The sequence below is a fragment of the Phalangium opilio genome, unplaced genomic scaffold (assembly GCF_054372755.1).
Source record: "Phalangium opilio isolate 3A_F unplaced genomic scaffold, DU_Popi_V2 ptg000204l_1, whole genome shotgun sequence".
NCBI lineage: Eukaryota > Metazoa > Arthropoda > Arachnida > Opiliones > Phalangiidae > Phalangium > Phalangium opilio.
In genome coordinates, this window is record NW_028324215.1 from 134,466 (window position 1) to 146,681 (window position 12,216).

Genomic DNA, 12,216 nt, shown 5'->3' on the forward strand with positions numbered 1-12,216 from the left:
ATTGTTTAAATGGTTAAGACCCAAATTGACTAGGATAGAAATTTGAGTTTGATTGAAACATTAAACGTACGTTCAAATAGTTTGGAAGAAAACTCGCTTGGAATGTGCAATTTGAAGAAGTTGGAAAATTGTAAGTGGAATTGAGCTTTACATTTAGTGACATATTTCTCGTTTCAATACAGCCTTCGTTGCAGAGAGGCATGACTGTATGCAAAAGGGAGTTTAGTGAAGAAAATACTTAAACCGACAAACCCATATATTATATATACGTAGCAAATGGAATTGAAACTAAATTAAATCAAAGAGGGTAATAAGAACAGGAGTTGAACTAGCAGCTTTGACAAAACATTTTAGGAGCACACAGGAAGTTCAGAGTGAATATTTCAAAGCCAGAACACTTCAGTCAAGCCTTCTACTCCTTTTTTTAGCCTCTTTGATTAAACCAGAAGGTGAAAATTACTACCAATTGAAACAGCACGAACTCGCTATACTGCAACTTTTAAAATTATTATGTTGTTGTGATTATTTTATGTAATTAAGTTGTTATTTGAGAAAAAATATTTCTTCTTATATTTTCCGTTAAAAGCACGGAAGTTTGTTCTTATATTTTTCCGTTAAAAGCATGGAAGTCTATTTATGAAGAAATAATGAGTTTGCTTTTTTAAATCTGTTACGATAATAATATTTAATTTAAAGAAATTTGCAAATTTTAGCAATAGACCACGAAATAATTAACACGATTGCGGAAAATATCTCAATAATTTTGATGTTTATTTAAAATAATGTACACAGAATGAAATCACAAAAAAGGATTAAATAAAGAAAAAATAAGTGAGGCTAACTTTTCAAAAGCGGTATTGATGTTACTTAAATTTGTAACAATTAGGTAAACATTTATTTTGATGCAATTCTATAGTCATTCATTTTTTAATGACATAATGTTTAGTAAAAATTACGCTTGCATTTAGTTGCTTTCTACATTTCTAGCCTGATAATCTTCAACTTCTATTGCATGTTGTTTGTGATTGACGCAAAGCTTGGAAGAAATTTAAATTTTATTCTTCACCTTTTTCTGGACTTGAAACATTAGATAACAGAACAAATGTCTCTGGCGTCTACTGTTTAAAATATTAAAAAAAAAACATTTTCCACTTTGCAAATTTTTTTAAACCTATTCTTCTTTTTAGGTTCAAGTTTTAATTGAAATGCAACTGACTGTTCTGTCCTCGTAGAAAATGTTGTTAAAAATAAACATTTACACTGAAAAAAAACTTCTGGGCTAAATGTCTATTTGCAAGATGAATAGTTCTATAAGATTAGTTTATACTTCTTTTACTAATGGGCGGTAGCTGACATCTTGATTTTGGTTCAACATTATCAGTGTAGATTCTACTTTGTGAATGCTAAGCGCTGAATTAAATAAGAGTTGTTTGTAGTTTGTTTGTAATCAATGATCTCGGAATTTTTACGTTTCTAGCAGCAATACTCCAAACATGTCTCTCGATTGAAACCAAACATTATTTAAGTTTAGTGTCTGAGTACCTTTTGTAGCCATTGTAATAACAGTTTGCGTAGCTTTACATTTAGTGCCAAATTTTCTTGTTGCAATACTTATTCCTTCTTTACATGGTGGCAGAACTGTACCTACAAACGCAGCGCTACCTCCAGTTGGTTTTGATTGGATTGCTGTTTCATTATCATCAAAAGCTTGAACATGTAGTAAATTTATATCTTTATGTACTGTTAGTAACAGTTTAGAATTTGAGCTTTCTAGAAGGTCTTTATCTAAATTTGTTCCATGAATTGGTATTGAATGTGGTTTCAGTAACATCCTTTTTTTCCCTTTAGTAACGAAAACATCATCTTGACTAAAATGTTTTGAACAAATAACAGACACTTTGTTCGGTCTCCACTCTTTACCACGATTTGTAGCCAAAATCCACATTTTAATTAGATCATCATTACCTTTACATGGTAAAAAACTTAGCCAAATACCCCAGTCGCCCAAAAGGGCACTTTTTGTTAAGGTTTACAGTACCTTTCGGGAATAAATGTAAACTGTAGGAACCGTCTTGGGCTAGATTGTCACTACAACTTGAACATCCAAGAACCACGCATTGTTTATTATATGGCATTGTGAATAGATTCTGAAGAGATGCTTAGATGCTTATTACTCGCTAGTCGCAACAGGTAGTTTAGTTTTGAAAATACTCAAACCGTTAAACCGACTAAACTTTATTTTAAGCTCAAGATTAACGTTACAAATAGAGTTTAAGAAATCATATAGTGAAAATTATTTTTAAAATAACAATCATGCCGAAATTATACTCTTTATTCCTTCTAAGAGACATGGAGCAAGAGATCAGATGAGAGATAAACATATTTTTTTAACACCTTTTTCTCGAGATGTCGCTTTAAACAGAACAAACTTCCTATACCGCCACTTTTAAAATTATGTAGTTGTGATTGTTTCCTGCCATATAAATAAAGAAATATTGTAAACCTGTCTGTAATTGTTGTTCTTATATTTTTGTTTTAAAACCACTGGAAAAGCTATTTTAATGGAGAAAGTAAATTTACCGTATTCCCCGGTTTTATTCGCTGCGTTTAGCTACGTCCACCATAAAAGCGCTTTAGGTTACCGGTTACGTAGAAAGATTGCAATCTGGTACTAAACCGAGAACTTGGTAGTGGTTGCTGAACGCACTTACAATTTTCAAACAACGAGACGTTACAAAGTAAGCGGATTTATTTTTAAACTTACTACCATAGAATATGATTATACATGGAAATTTTATTAAAAATTAGGTTTATTTTGTGATTAATTACTTATTTAGCAGCCTTTAGAGCACTTATGGGTTATAATTTCACTTTGAAATTTTTTTAAAACGTTTTTTTCAATATATACAGGTTAAGCCTCGGTTAATGAGCGTTGCCTTCTTTCATGGCAGCAGCTAAGGCTTAGGGGTAGTAGAAAGCAGGCAGTGCTTGCCGGTTGGCTAATGGTGAAAAAAAAATTAAAAGTACAGTACAGGCCCGTAATTAAGATAAACGTGTTTTCAAGAAACTTAGTTCGATTAATTCAAGAAATAATAATTCCACTTCACCCCATTTCTCCGGCCTTATTTTCAATCCCTTTAATATTTTTCACTCTAAAAATCAGCTAGGCCTACAATTAATATGAATATAGTCCGTAAGTGAAAGAAAGATTAGCACCATAATAATAAGGGTCTTTATTTCAAATTCTAGTTAAGAAAATGGACCGCTTTATGCAAATAGGAGAAAACTGTAACGTAACAGTTAATATTAATGCTGGAGGACTGGGAGATGGCGTATTGAACGCCATAGATGGGGCCCTTGCCCCAAGAGGGCGCGGGGGTTTTGCCCCAAGAGGGCGCGGAGCTTTTGCCCCGAGAGGGCGCCGTGAACGCGGTGGAAACGGCCGCGGAGGCCGGGTTAACGGTGGTGGAGGCCGTAACGCCAGGGGCCGGCGGTGTAATAATTGTGGCCGCTACGGCCACTTAATGCGCGACTGCTGGAGCCGCGTTCGTGGTATAAAACTCATTTAATTCTTAAAAGTGAAAATGTACAAAGTATTATTCAATTTTGGTAAAAGGAGACCAAGGAGGCCCACAAAATTCGATGGCGGGGGTTGGGCCTGTCCCTCCCCAGGGCGCCGGAGTGGTGCCAACCCCGCCTCAAGGCAGTGGAGTGTTGCGGATGCGCGACTGGTGGAGCCGCGTTCGTGGTATAAAACTCATTTATTACTTAAAAGTGAAAATTTACAAAGTATTATTAAATTTTAGTAGAAGGGGACCAAGGAGTCCAACAAAATTCGTTGGTGGAGGTTGGGACTGTCCCTCCTCAAGGCGCTGGGGAGGAGACGGCCCAACCTCAAGGCGCTGATGATGAGCGTACTTCGCCAAAACGCGTTGAAGAGGAGGAGGAGGAGGACGACGACATGTCGATGGAGGAAATACAAACTGAAATTAATTTGTAAGTTGTATGTTCCAAAAAGGGTGGTTGGACTGAACAGAAGTTGGTTGGTTTGCTTTAGATGCAATTTTGAGTCGAAATATTCTATGAGATTTTGCTGTCCAGGTCATCTTTTAAAAATGATAATTTAAGATTTTCACAGACGACCCCTTAATTAAAACTAAATTAGCATTTATTTTATTCGGTCATAAATGGTGTCAAAAATGTCATAAAGCATCTTCGACTTTAAATCGCCAATAGAGCCAACTGTAGTCTGGGTGTACCACCCTTTTTGGTACACCCTGTATAGCCGGTTTCCTGCTTACTCTTCTGCGCGGTTGCAGTTCTTCAAAAATATTTTGCATGTCATAACAATTGACTAAAGGGCTAGCGTCTATCTCACACAATAAAACTTGCAGCTATTTATATCTGTCATAAAATTGCCTGCTGACTCGCGACATTGACATGAACCCTTTAAGGTATAATTTTCAATTGTTGTAACGAGCTAAAATATATAAAGAATTGGACCCAGGTCCCTTCATCATTATAATTTAAAATCATAATTTTAAACCATTTCCTTACAACATTGAAAAAAAACAAGATTAAGCATTTTTTTTAAATATTACATTTAATTTTTTATTTCAAGTGTGTGTTTTTTTAATGAATGATTTTTTTATTATTTATTTTATTCATATTATAAATTTCTTTTCCTAAATTGTAAATACATTTTTTTTTCCAAAATACATTTTTTTTCCTAATTACAATATTTTTCTAATTGTAAATTTTTTAAATACCAAATTCTTTCTCAAATTATATTTAATTTTTTTTAAAATAAAATAGTTATTTCAAAAATGAGCCGTTTTTTTCCTTGCTTAATCCCTTCGTATCTTAAATGGTAACGTTGAAAGAACTGCGCTAATGTAAACAGCACTGCCATGTTCAAAACTTAATGAACTTTGTTGCAATTTTTCCGTAGATTTCCGTTGTTGAATTTTTGGTACAGTGAGAACTTTCTTGCAGTTTTTCCGTAGATATCCGGCGTTGTTGAATTTTTGATACGGTGAAACACCATCGTTGCGTTGATTTAGCTTATAAAATTAGTCTGAGTAAATAATATTATTTCCGACTCGTTGCATTCAATTTTTATCATATTCTGTGCTAAATTTCAGTAACATAAAGAGCATCTATAAAATATGTTAATTAAATGATGTGATTCTATAGTTTGGCTTGAATACTAGTAATTAATCAAGTACCTAAAAAATTCATAGCAATTTAGACGAATTAACAAACGGCAATGTGGAGTGTGGAACTAGCAAACAACGTAATCCTCTGTGTCCCCTGAGGTGACGTTGGTAAAATTTAACGCTGATGTAAACTTGGAAATTATTTGACTAATTAAATTACATAACGACCCTGTTAAGTGAATCGGTTACAAACTAACACCACTGTTACTTATATTTAAGAATTAAACAATCCACTGTTGGTAACAAATAGTTTATAAATTCATAACGTAACATCACATACTGACTGGATCAATAGGATAAAAATTGTTTTAACAAATGATGTGGTCTTCTACAACGGCTGAGTTTCAAACCATATATACCTCATATGGGAATGTTGAACCAACTGCGCTAACGCAAAGTAGCAAACACCACTCTTTTACTGCCGCAGGGTAAACACACATTTTGTCACCTTTCCAGTAGTATTTTGAAGTTCTCGAAAGTTTCACAGGGTGAAAAGAACTATCTTTACTTCAACACGTTAATAATTTGAATAGGTATGCCATATTTTACATCAAATTGGAAGCGCACACGGTAAATACAGCATAATAAACAACCTAGGGTAAACCCGGTTAGGCAGCGTAGGCTATGTTTCTAGCATAAAATTGAGCAGACTATACGTATACAGGATTCTAAAACAAATTAGAGCCGGAAATCAGCCTTTTTAATAATCTTCAAAGAAAGAGGAAAGACACTATATGAGACTATAATTACATAGAGTAACTAAAATAGGGTAATGGCAGCCCTCTGCCTTCGACTGTATTAAGCTCTATGGGGAAATAACTTGGGGTGCCATTGGTCTATACAACTTAAGCCTTGGCCGTAAACAACGTCGAAAAGCTTACTTCAAAAGATATAAAAACCTCTATTAACTGTAATTATTTACCTGAATTACTTTTCTAGACGAAAATTCGACCTGATAACGACGTATTTCTTATTAAGGGTGCTACAGTTAATTAGAAAATACATATAAAGGTGCTCAAGCTCGGATGAAATACCAAAGTAATTTGTTAGCGTCTACTGCTAAGAAATTAATAAAAATCAGCAAGAAAGCCAACATTTGCAATTTTTCAACGTAACTTGTTAGCACCCACAAACCTAGGCCCTTCTAGTTGTCAACGAGAACAAAATGAAGCACTAGGTTTAAGCATGGTTTAAGCGCGCTATAAGGTTAGGCTGACTTCTGGCCCAAAAGTAATTTTTTGACGTACTATCTTAATTAGTTAAATTACAAAAATTAGAATTCATTAATTAAAAATCGAAACACGTAAGTTTCCCATTTAATAAATGCTTGTTAATTTAGAAGTATTCCGAAAACTAACTTCGCTATAGTTTTTCCGTATGGCCTGCCACAATTGCTTTAAAAAACTGAAGATTTTTTAATGCTTTTTCTATGGGACGCTAACCCTAAAAGGTGTGACTTTTTCTTTAACATTACGGAAGGGTGTCATGTCATATCTACAAGGGCCTACCGGCCCTGTAGAATAAACAGTACGTAAAGTGGTTAAGGAGAGGGATTTAGTAAAGTTCTTTTTCCAAATCTTACTTGAAAAGCCACATAAAAACAGCAAAGGTGGGTAACCCTGTATCTCATTATTATCTTTGATTTTATGAGCCCCCCAAGTCTTCTGCAGAAAACGCTCCTCAAGATCCTTTATATGTCCTTTTAACATAAGATTTTCAACTTCCAAATCATAATAGTCTGTTTGTGTGCCTTGGGAATGCTTCTGATTCAGATGACAATGTTCATTCATAATTTCAGCTGAGGATAGGTTAATATTTTCCATCGATAGCGATGATACATCAATATTTTGATTATTTTCCATTGGTATCGATGATAAATCGGGATCACATTGCACTGATGTTTCGGGCGCAGACTTCTCTAAAACAGTTTCTTCAAAGCTTATACGATTTGCTGCATAATCGTGGAATTTTAAGGACAGTAGAAGTCGACTTTTCTCCAAACGCTGGCTCAAAACCCTTTGATGTATTATTTCCTGGTAGTCCAAACCATGGTTATGAGTGGCCAAGGCTTACCAACTTCTCACAAAAAATTTTAATCATAACGTGCACTTTACCTGAAATTTACTTCTTCTTTCTTGTCTAGCTTTTCTCTGTACGGCTGAACGTAGCTGTGCTTCCGATAACGGTTTCTTATTATTAGGAATATTCAAAGTTGGTATCCAGTCGGGATCAGATTTATCCCACCCAGGATAGCCAGATATGAAATGTCTACTACGGGTGACTCCCATAATCCCCCTGGACATAATCCCCCCAAAAATTTCCCCCCGTCCAAATGGGCATAAGACAAAATCCCCCCATTTGCAGACAAAATCCCCCCAAACTGGAGACAAAATCCCTCCCAAATTGGAATCAAAATCCCCCGCTTACGGAACGAAATCCCCACCTTGGAGACGAACCCTTCAGGGGTCATTCCTATTTTAGAGGTCGTTTTCCACAGAGGAAATTTTTTTAGTAGGATAGTAGTATTCCCCCTACGAGGAAAAGCGGAACCAATGATGGAGAAAATAGTATGAATTGCCGACTAACCATAAATTTTCGCCTTTTCCAAAATATTGCTGACTAACCATAAATTTCCGCCTTTTCCTAAATATTGCTGACTAACCATAAATTTCCGCCTTTTCCAAAATATCGCTGACTAACCATAAATTTCCGTCTTTTCCAAAATATCGCTGACTAATTATAAATTTCCGCCTTTTCCAAAATATCGCTGACTAACCCCAAATTTCAGCCTTTTCCAAAATATCGCTGATAACCATAAATTTCCGCCTTTTCCAAAATATTGCCGACTAACCATAAATTTTCGCCTTTTCCAAAATATTGCTGACTAACCATAAATTTCCGCCTTTTCCAAAATATCGCTGACTAACCATAAATTTCCGCCTTTTCCAAAATATCGCTGACTAACCATAAATTTCCGCCTTTTCCAAAATATCGCTGACTAACCATAAATTTCCTCCTTTTCCAAAATATCGCTGACTAACCATAAATTTCCTCCTTTTCCAAAATATCGCTGACTAACCATAAATTTCCGCCTTTTCCAAAATATCGCTGACTAACCATAAATTTCCGCCTTTTCCAAAATACTGCTGATAACCATAAATTTCCGCCTTTTCCAAAATATTGCCGACTAACCATAAATTGCCGCCTTTTCCAAAATATTTTTGACTAACCACAAATTTCCGCCTTTTCCAAAATATCGCTGACTAACCATAAATTTCCCCCTTTTCCAAAATATTGCTGACTAACCATAAATTTCCGCCTTTTCCAAAATATCGCTGACTAACCATAAATTTCCGCCTTTTCCAAAATATTGCTGACTAACCATAAAATGCCGCCTTTTCCAAAATATTGGAATTTTGGAAATAAGTTAAAACAAAATCAGTAGTTTACTTCTTTTGGTTTAGGAACATTGTTTGCAATACCTTTCACTCTTGTGAATTATACTTTTGCATTATTATTAAAGATAATCTTTGGATTTGGGCTTCCGTTTACCTTTACTTCTAAATGCCTATTATCTGGGGTATTTTCAATAAAATGATCCTTTCGGTAGGATTTTGTTGAACAGTTTTCCTTTTGGGGGATTTTGTCCTGGACGTTTTCTCTGGGGGGATTTTGTACAAACACGTCTAAAATCGGGGGGAAAAAGTCTTGGCAAATCCAAAATAGGGGGATTTTGTCCGGGGGGATTATGTCCAGGGGGATTATGTACGAGACCCGTCTACTACAGACCCGCGAATCTACCGTGGGCTTAAAGTTCGTTAGGTTGATAATTTTACCCCATAACCTAAGCCTATTTCTCGGAATTCGATAGAATTTAATATTTGGGGTTCCTATTTTACTTTTGCACCCCACAAAACTACAGCAAACCATCTTAAAAATAAGAAAAACGGCTTTGAAAACCAACCACTTCTTCACCCATAGACTTAAAATGGGAGAAAAACAAGATGACAGTTTGGAATGATCCAAACTATCGAAATGCGCATGCGCTAACTCTACCCCTTCTACCCACCCAAATAATGATCGAAAAGGAGTATGTCGATTTAACTAAAATAAACGGAATGATCCGTGCTGTTACAGGGGGAACTCGGGTTGGAACCAAGGACCTCTCGATCTGCAGTCGAATGCTCTACCACTGAGCTATTCCCCCTTCTTCATAGCCGTAATGTCGATTTAACTAAAACAGACCTAATGATCCGTGCTGTTACAGGGAGAACTCGGGTTTGAAACAAGGACTTCTCGATCTGCAGTCGAATGCACTACCACTGAGCTATTCCCTCTTGTTCAAGGCGTAATGTCGATTTAACTAAAATAAACGAAATGATCCGTGCTGTTAACGGGAAAACACGGGTTTGAACAAAGGACATCTCGATCTGCAGTCGAATGCTCTACCACTGAGCTATTCCCCTTTGTTCATAGCCGTAATGTCGATATAACTAAAATAAACGCAATTATCCGTGCTGTTACAGGGGGCACTCGGGTTTGAACCAAGGACCTCTCGATCTGCAGTCAAATGCTCTACCGCTGAGCTATTCCCCCTTGTTCTTAGCCGTAATGTCGATTTAACTAAAATAAACGGAATGATCCGTGCTGTTACAAGGGGAACTCGGGTTTGAACCAAGGACCTCTCGATCTGCAGTCGAATGCTCTACCAGTGAGCTATTCCCCTTTGTTCCTCGCCCTAATGTCGATTTAACTAAAAAAAAGGAATGATCCGTGCTGTTACAAGGGGAACTCGGGTTTGAACCAAGGACCTCTCGATCTGCAGTCGAATGCTCTACCACTAAGCTATTCCCCCGCGTTCGTACCCGTAATGTCGATTTAACTAAAATAAACGAAATGATCCGTGCTGTTACAAGGGGAACTCGGGTTTGAACCAAGGACCTCTCGATCTGCAGTCGAATGCTCTACCAGTGAGCTATTCCCCTTTGTTCCTCGCCCTTATGTCGATTTAACTAAAATAAAAGGAATGATCCGTGCTGTTACAGGGGGAACTCGGGTTTGAATCAAGGACCTCTCGATCTGCAGTCGAATGCTCTACCGCTGAGCTATTCCCCTTGTTCATAACCGTAATGTTGATTTACCTAAAATAAACGGAATGATCCGAGCTGTTACAGGGGGAACTCGGGTTTGGAGCAAGGACCTCTCGATCTGCAGTCGAATGCTCTACCGCTGAGCTATTCCCCCTTGTTCATAACCGTAATGTTGATTTACCTAAAATAAACGGAATGATCCGAGCTGTTACAGGGGGAACTCGGGTTTGAACCAAGGACCTCTCGATCTGCAGTCGAATGCTCTACCACTGAGCTATTCCCCCTTGTTCATGGCCGTAATGTCGATTTAACTAAAATAGACGTAATGATCCGTGCTGTTACAGGGAGAACTCGGGTTTGAACCAAGGACCTCTCGATCTGCAGTCGAATTCTCTACCACTGAGCTATTACCCTTGTTCATAGCCGTAATACTCCCTTTCGATTAGAAGTTTAGCGCAAGCGCCATAACGCATTTGGATCAAAAGCAGACGAAATGGAGGTTGAAACTCATAGAGAATCTCTAATTCACTTAAGTATACCAAAATTAAAAGTTTTGTGCGGTAGCTTCGGCATTAAATTTAAAAATAAGGGCCTTGTAAGTAATAAGGAGAAGTTATTAAAACTCAAATCTTTGTCATAATAATTTTATAAAAAAACGTCTTGGTTTGGACCAAGGCCGAAAAAACAAACGATATGTGTGAGGTTTATCAATTGGCTGAAGTTCAGATATTGCACTTTTTTTAGTTATTTTTATCCATTTAATCCTTAATCAATATTAAATTCAATCAACTGATTTTACTGTTAATCGGCCTATTCCCTCTAAATTAATTTAAAAAATTACATATCTACGCTTTTTCAAGAACAATTACATTTTCCGAAAACATTTTATCATGAAACTAATTATTTTGAAGGGAGTACGTGTTGAGGGATCAATATTGAATATTTGAAATACTGTGTCTAAAAAGACCAAGCGAACTTTGACATAATTCGAAAGGAAAATATAAATATTTAATAGTGGATGCCAAACCAGGGTGTTGCACGAATTCATACATTTAATTTCGTATATCGAAATGCTACATTTCTAATGTCACGACTATGAAATAAAGGCTGCACTGCAATTTCCCTCTTCGTACTTTAGACTTTCTTGGGGGGGGGGTCAAGTGTGACCTTCTTCGTTTAACTGGTTATGAATGGAAATGGATAAAACAAGCCATTGGTACTGAAACGTATTTCTTTTTATGTAATCTTTACCTATACCTTTGGTTATATTTATACCGATATCATATTTTTCCAGTGCTACAGATAGCTACCTACTAACAAAAACCACACAGGATAAACGATGTTGCTTTGTCTTAAGTATACGCCATTCGTTTATTAACTAGTCTGAACAAAATAAATTTAAATTGTCATATTTTTTTTAACATCAGTCTTCTTAGCAACTTACCGATTTAAGTTTTTCTTTTTTTTTTGATGCAAACTTGAAAATTTGTCAAGCCAGCAACAATTAAAACTATGTCCGTCAAGGTGCTTAAGCGAAATTCCTTCAAAATAATTAATTTCATAATAAAATGTTTTCGGAAAATGTAATTGTTCTTGAAAAAGCGTAGATATGTAATTTTTTCAATTAATTTAGAGGGAATAGATCGATTAACAGTAAAATCAGTTGATTGAATTTTATATTGATTAAGGATTAAATGGATAAAAATATTTAAAAAAAGTGCAATATCTGAAACTTCAGCCAATTGATAAACCTCACACATATCGTTTGTTTTTTCGGCCTTGGTCCAAACCAAGACGTTTTTTTATAATATCTGTTACTTCAGTCTTAATGTAATTAAATATTGAATAATTATGTTTGCTTTACCGTCATACATTTGGGGTTGATCTATTTCTAATTGCTTATAGAA

The 12,216-nt window shown here is 35.9% G+C and overlaps 1 protein-coding gene and 1 non-coding gene across 2 annotated transcripts; both read right to left on the reverse strand.

Moving 5' to 3' along the window:
• Positions 1-6,773: 6,773 nt before the first annotated feature.
• Positions 6,774-10,782, reverse strand: LOC149621419 (uncharacterized). The gene is made up of 4 exons (XM_089853703.1): positions 10,721-10,782; positions 7,334-7,514; positions 6,838-7,252; positions 6,774-6,796 (listed from the first exon to the last, which is right to left on the reverse strand). The coding sequence occupies exons 1-4, from the start codon at positions 10,780-10,782 to the stop codon at positions 6,774-6,776; spliced, it is 681 nt and encodes a 226-aa protein (XP_089709829.1).
• On the reverse strand, positions 10,522-10,593 carry TRNAC-GCA (transfer RNA cysteine (anticodon GCA)). Its single transcript has one exon. It is a non-coding gene; the product is annotated as a tRNA-Cys (tRNA).
• Positions 10,783-12,216: the final 1,434 nt, after the last annotated feature.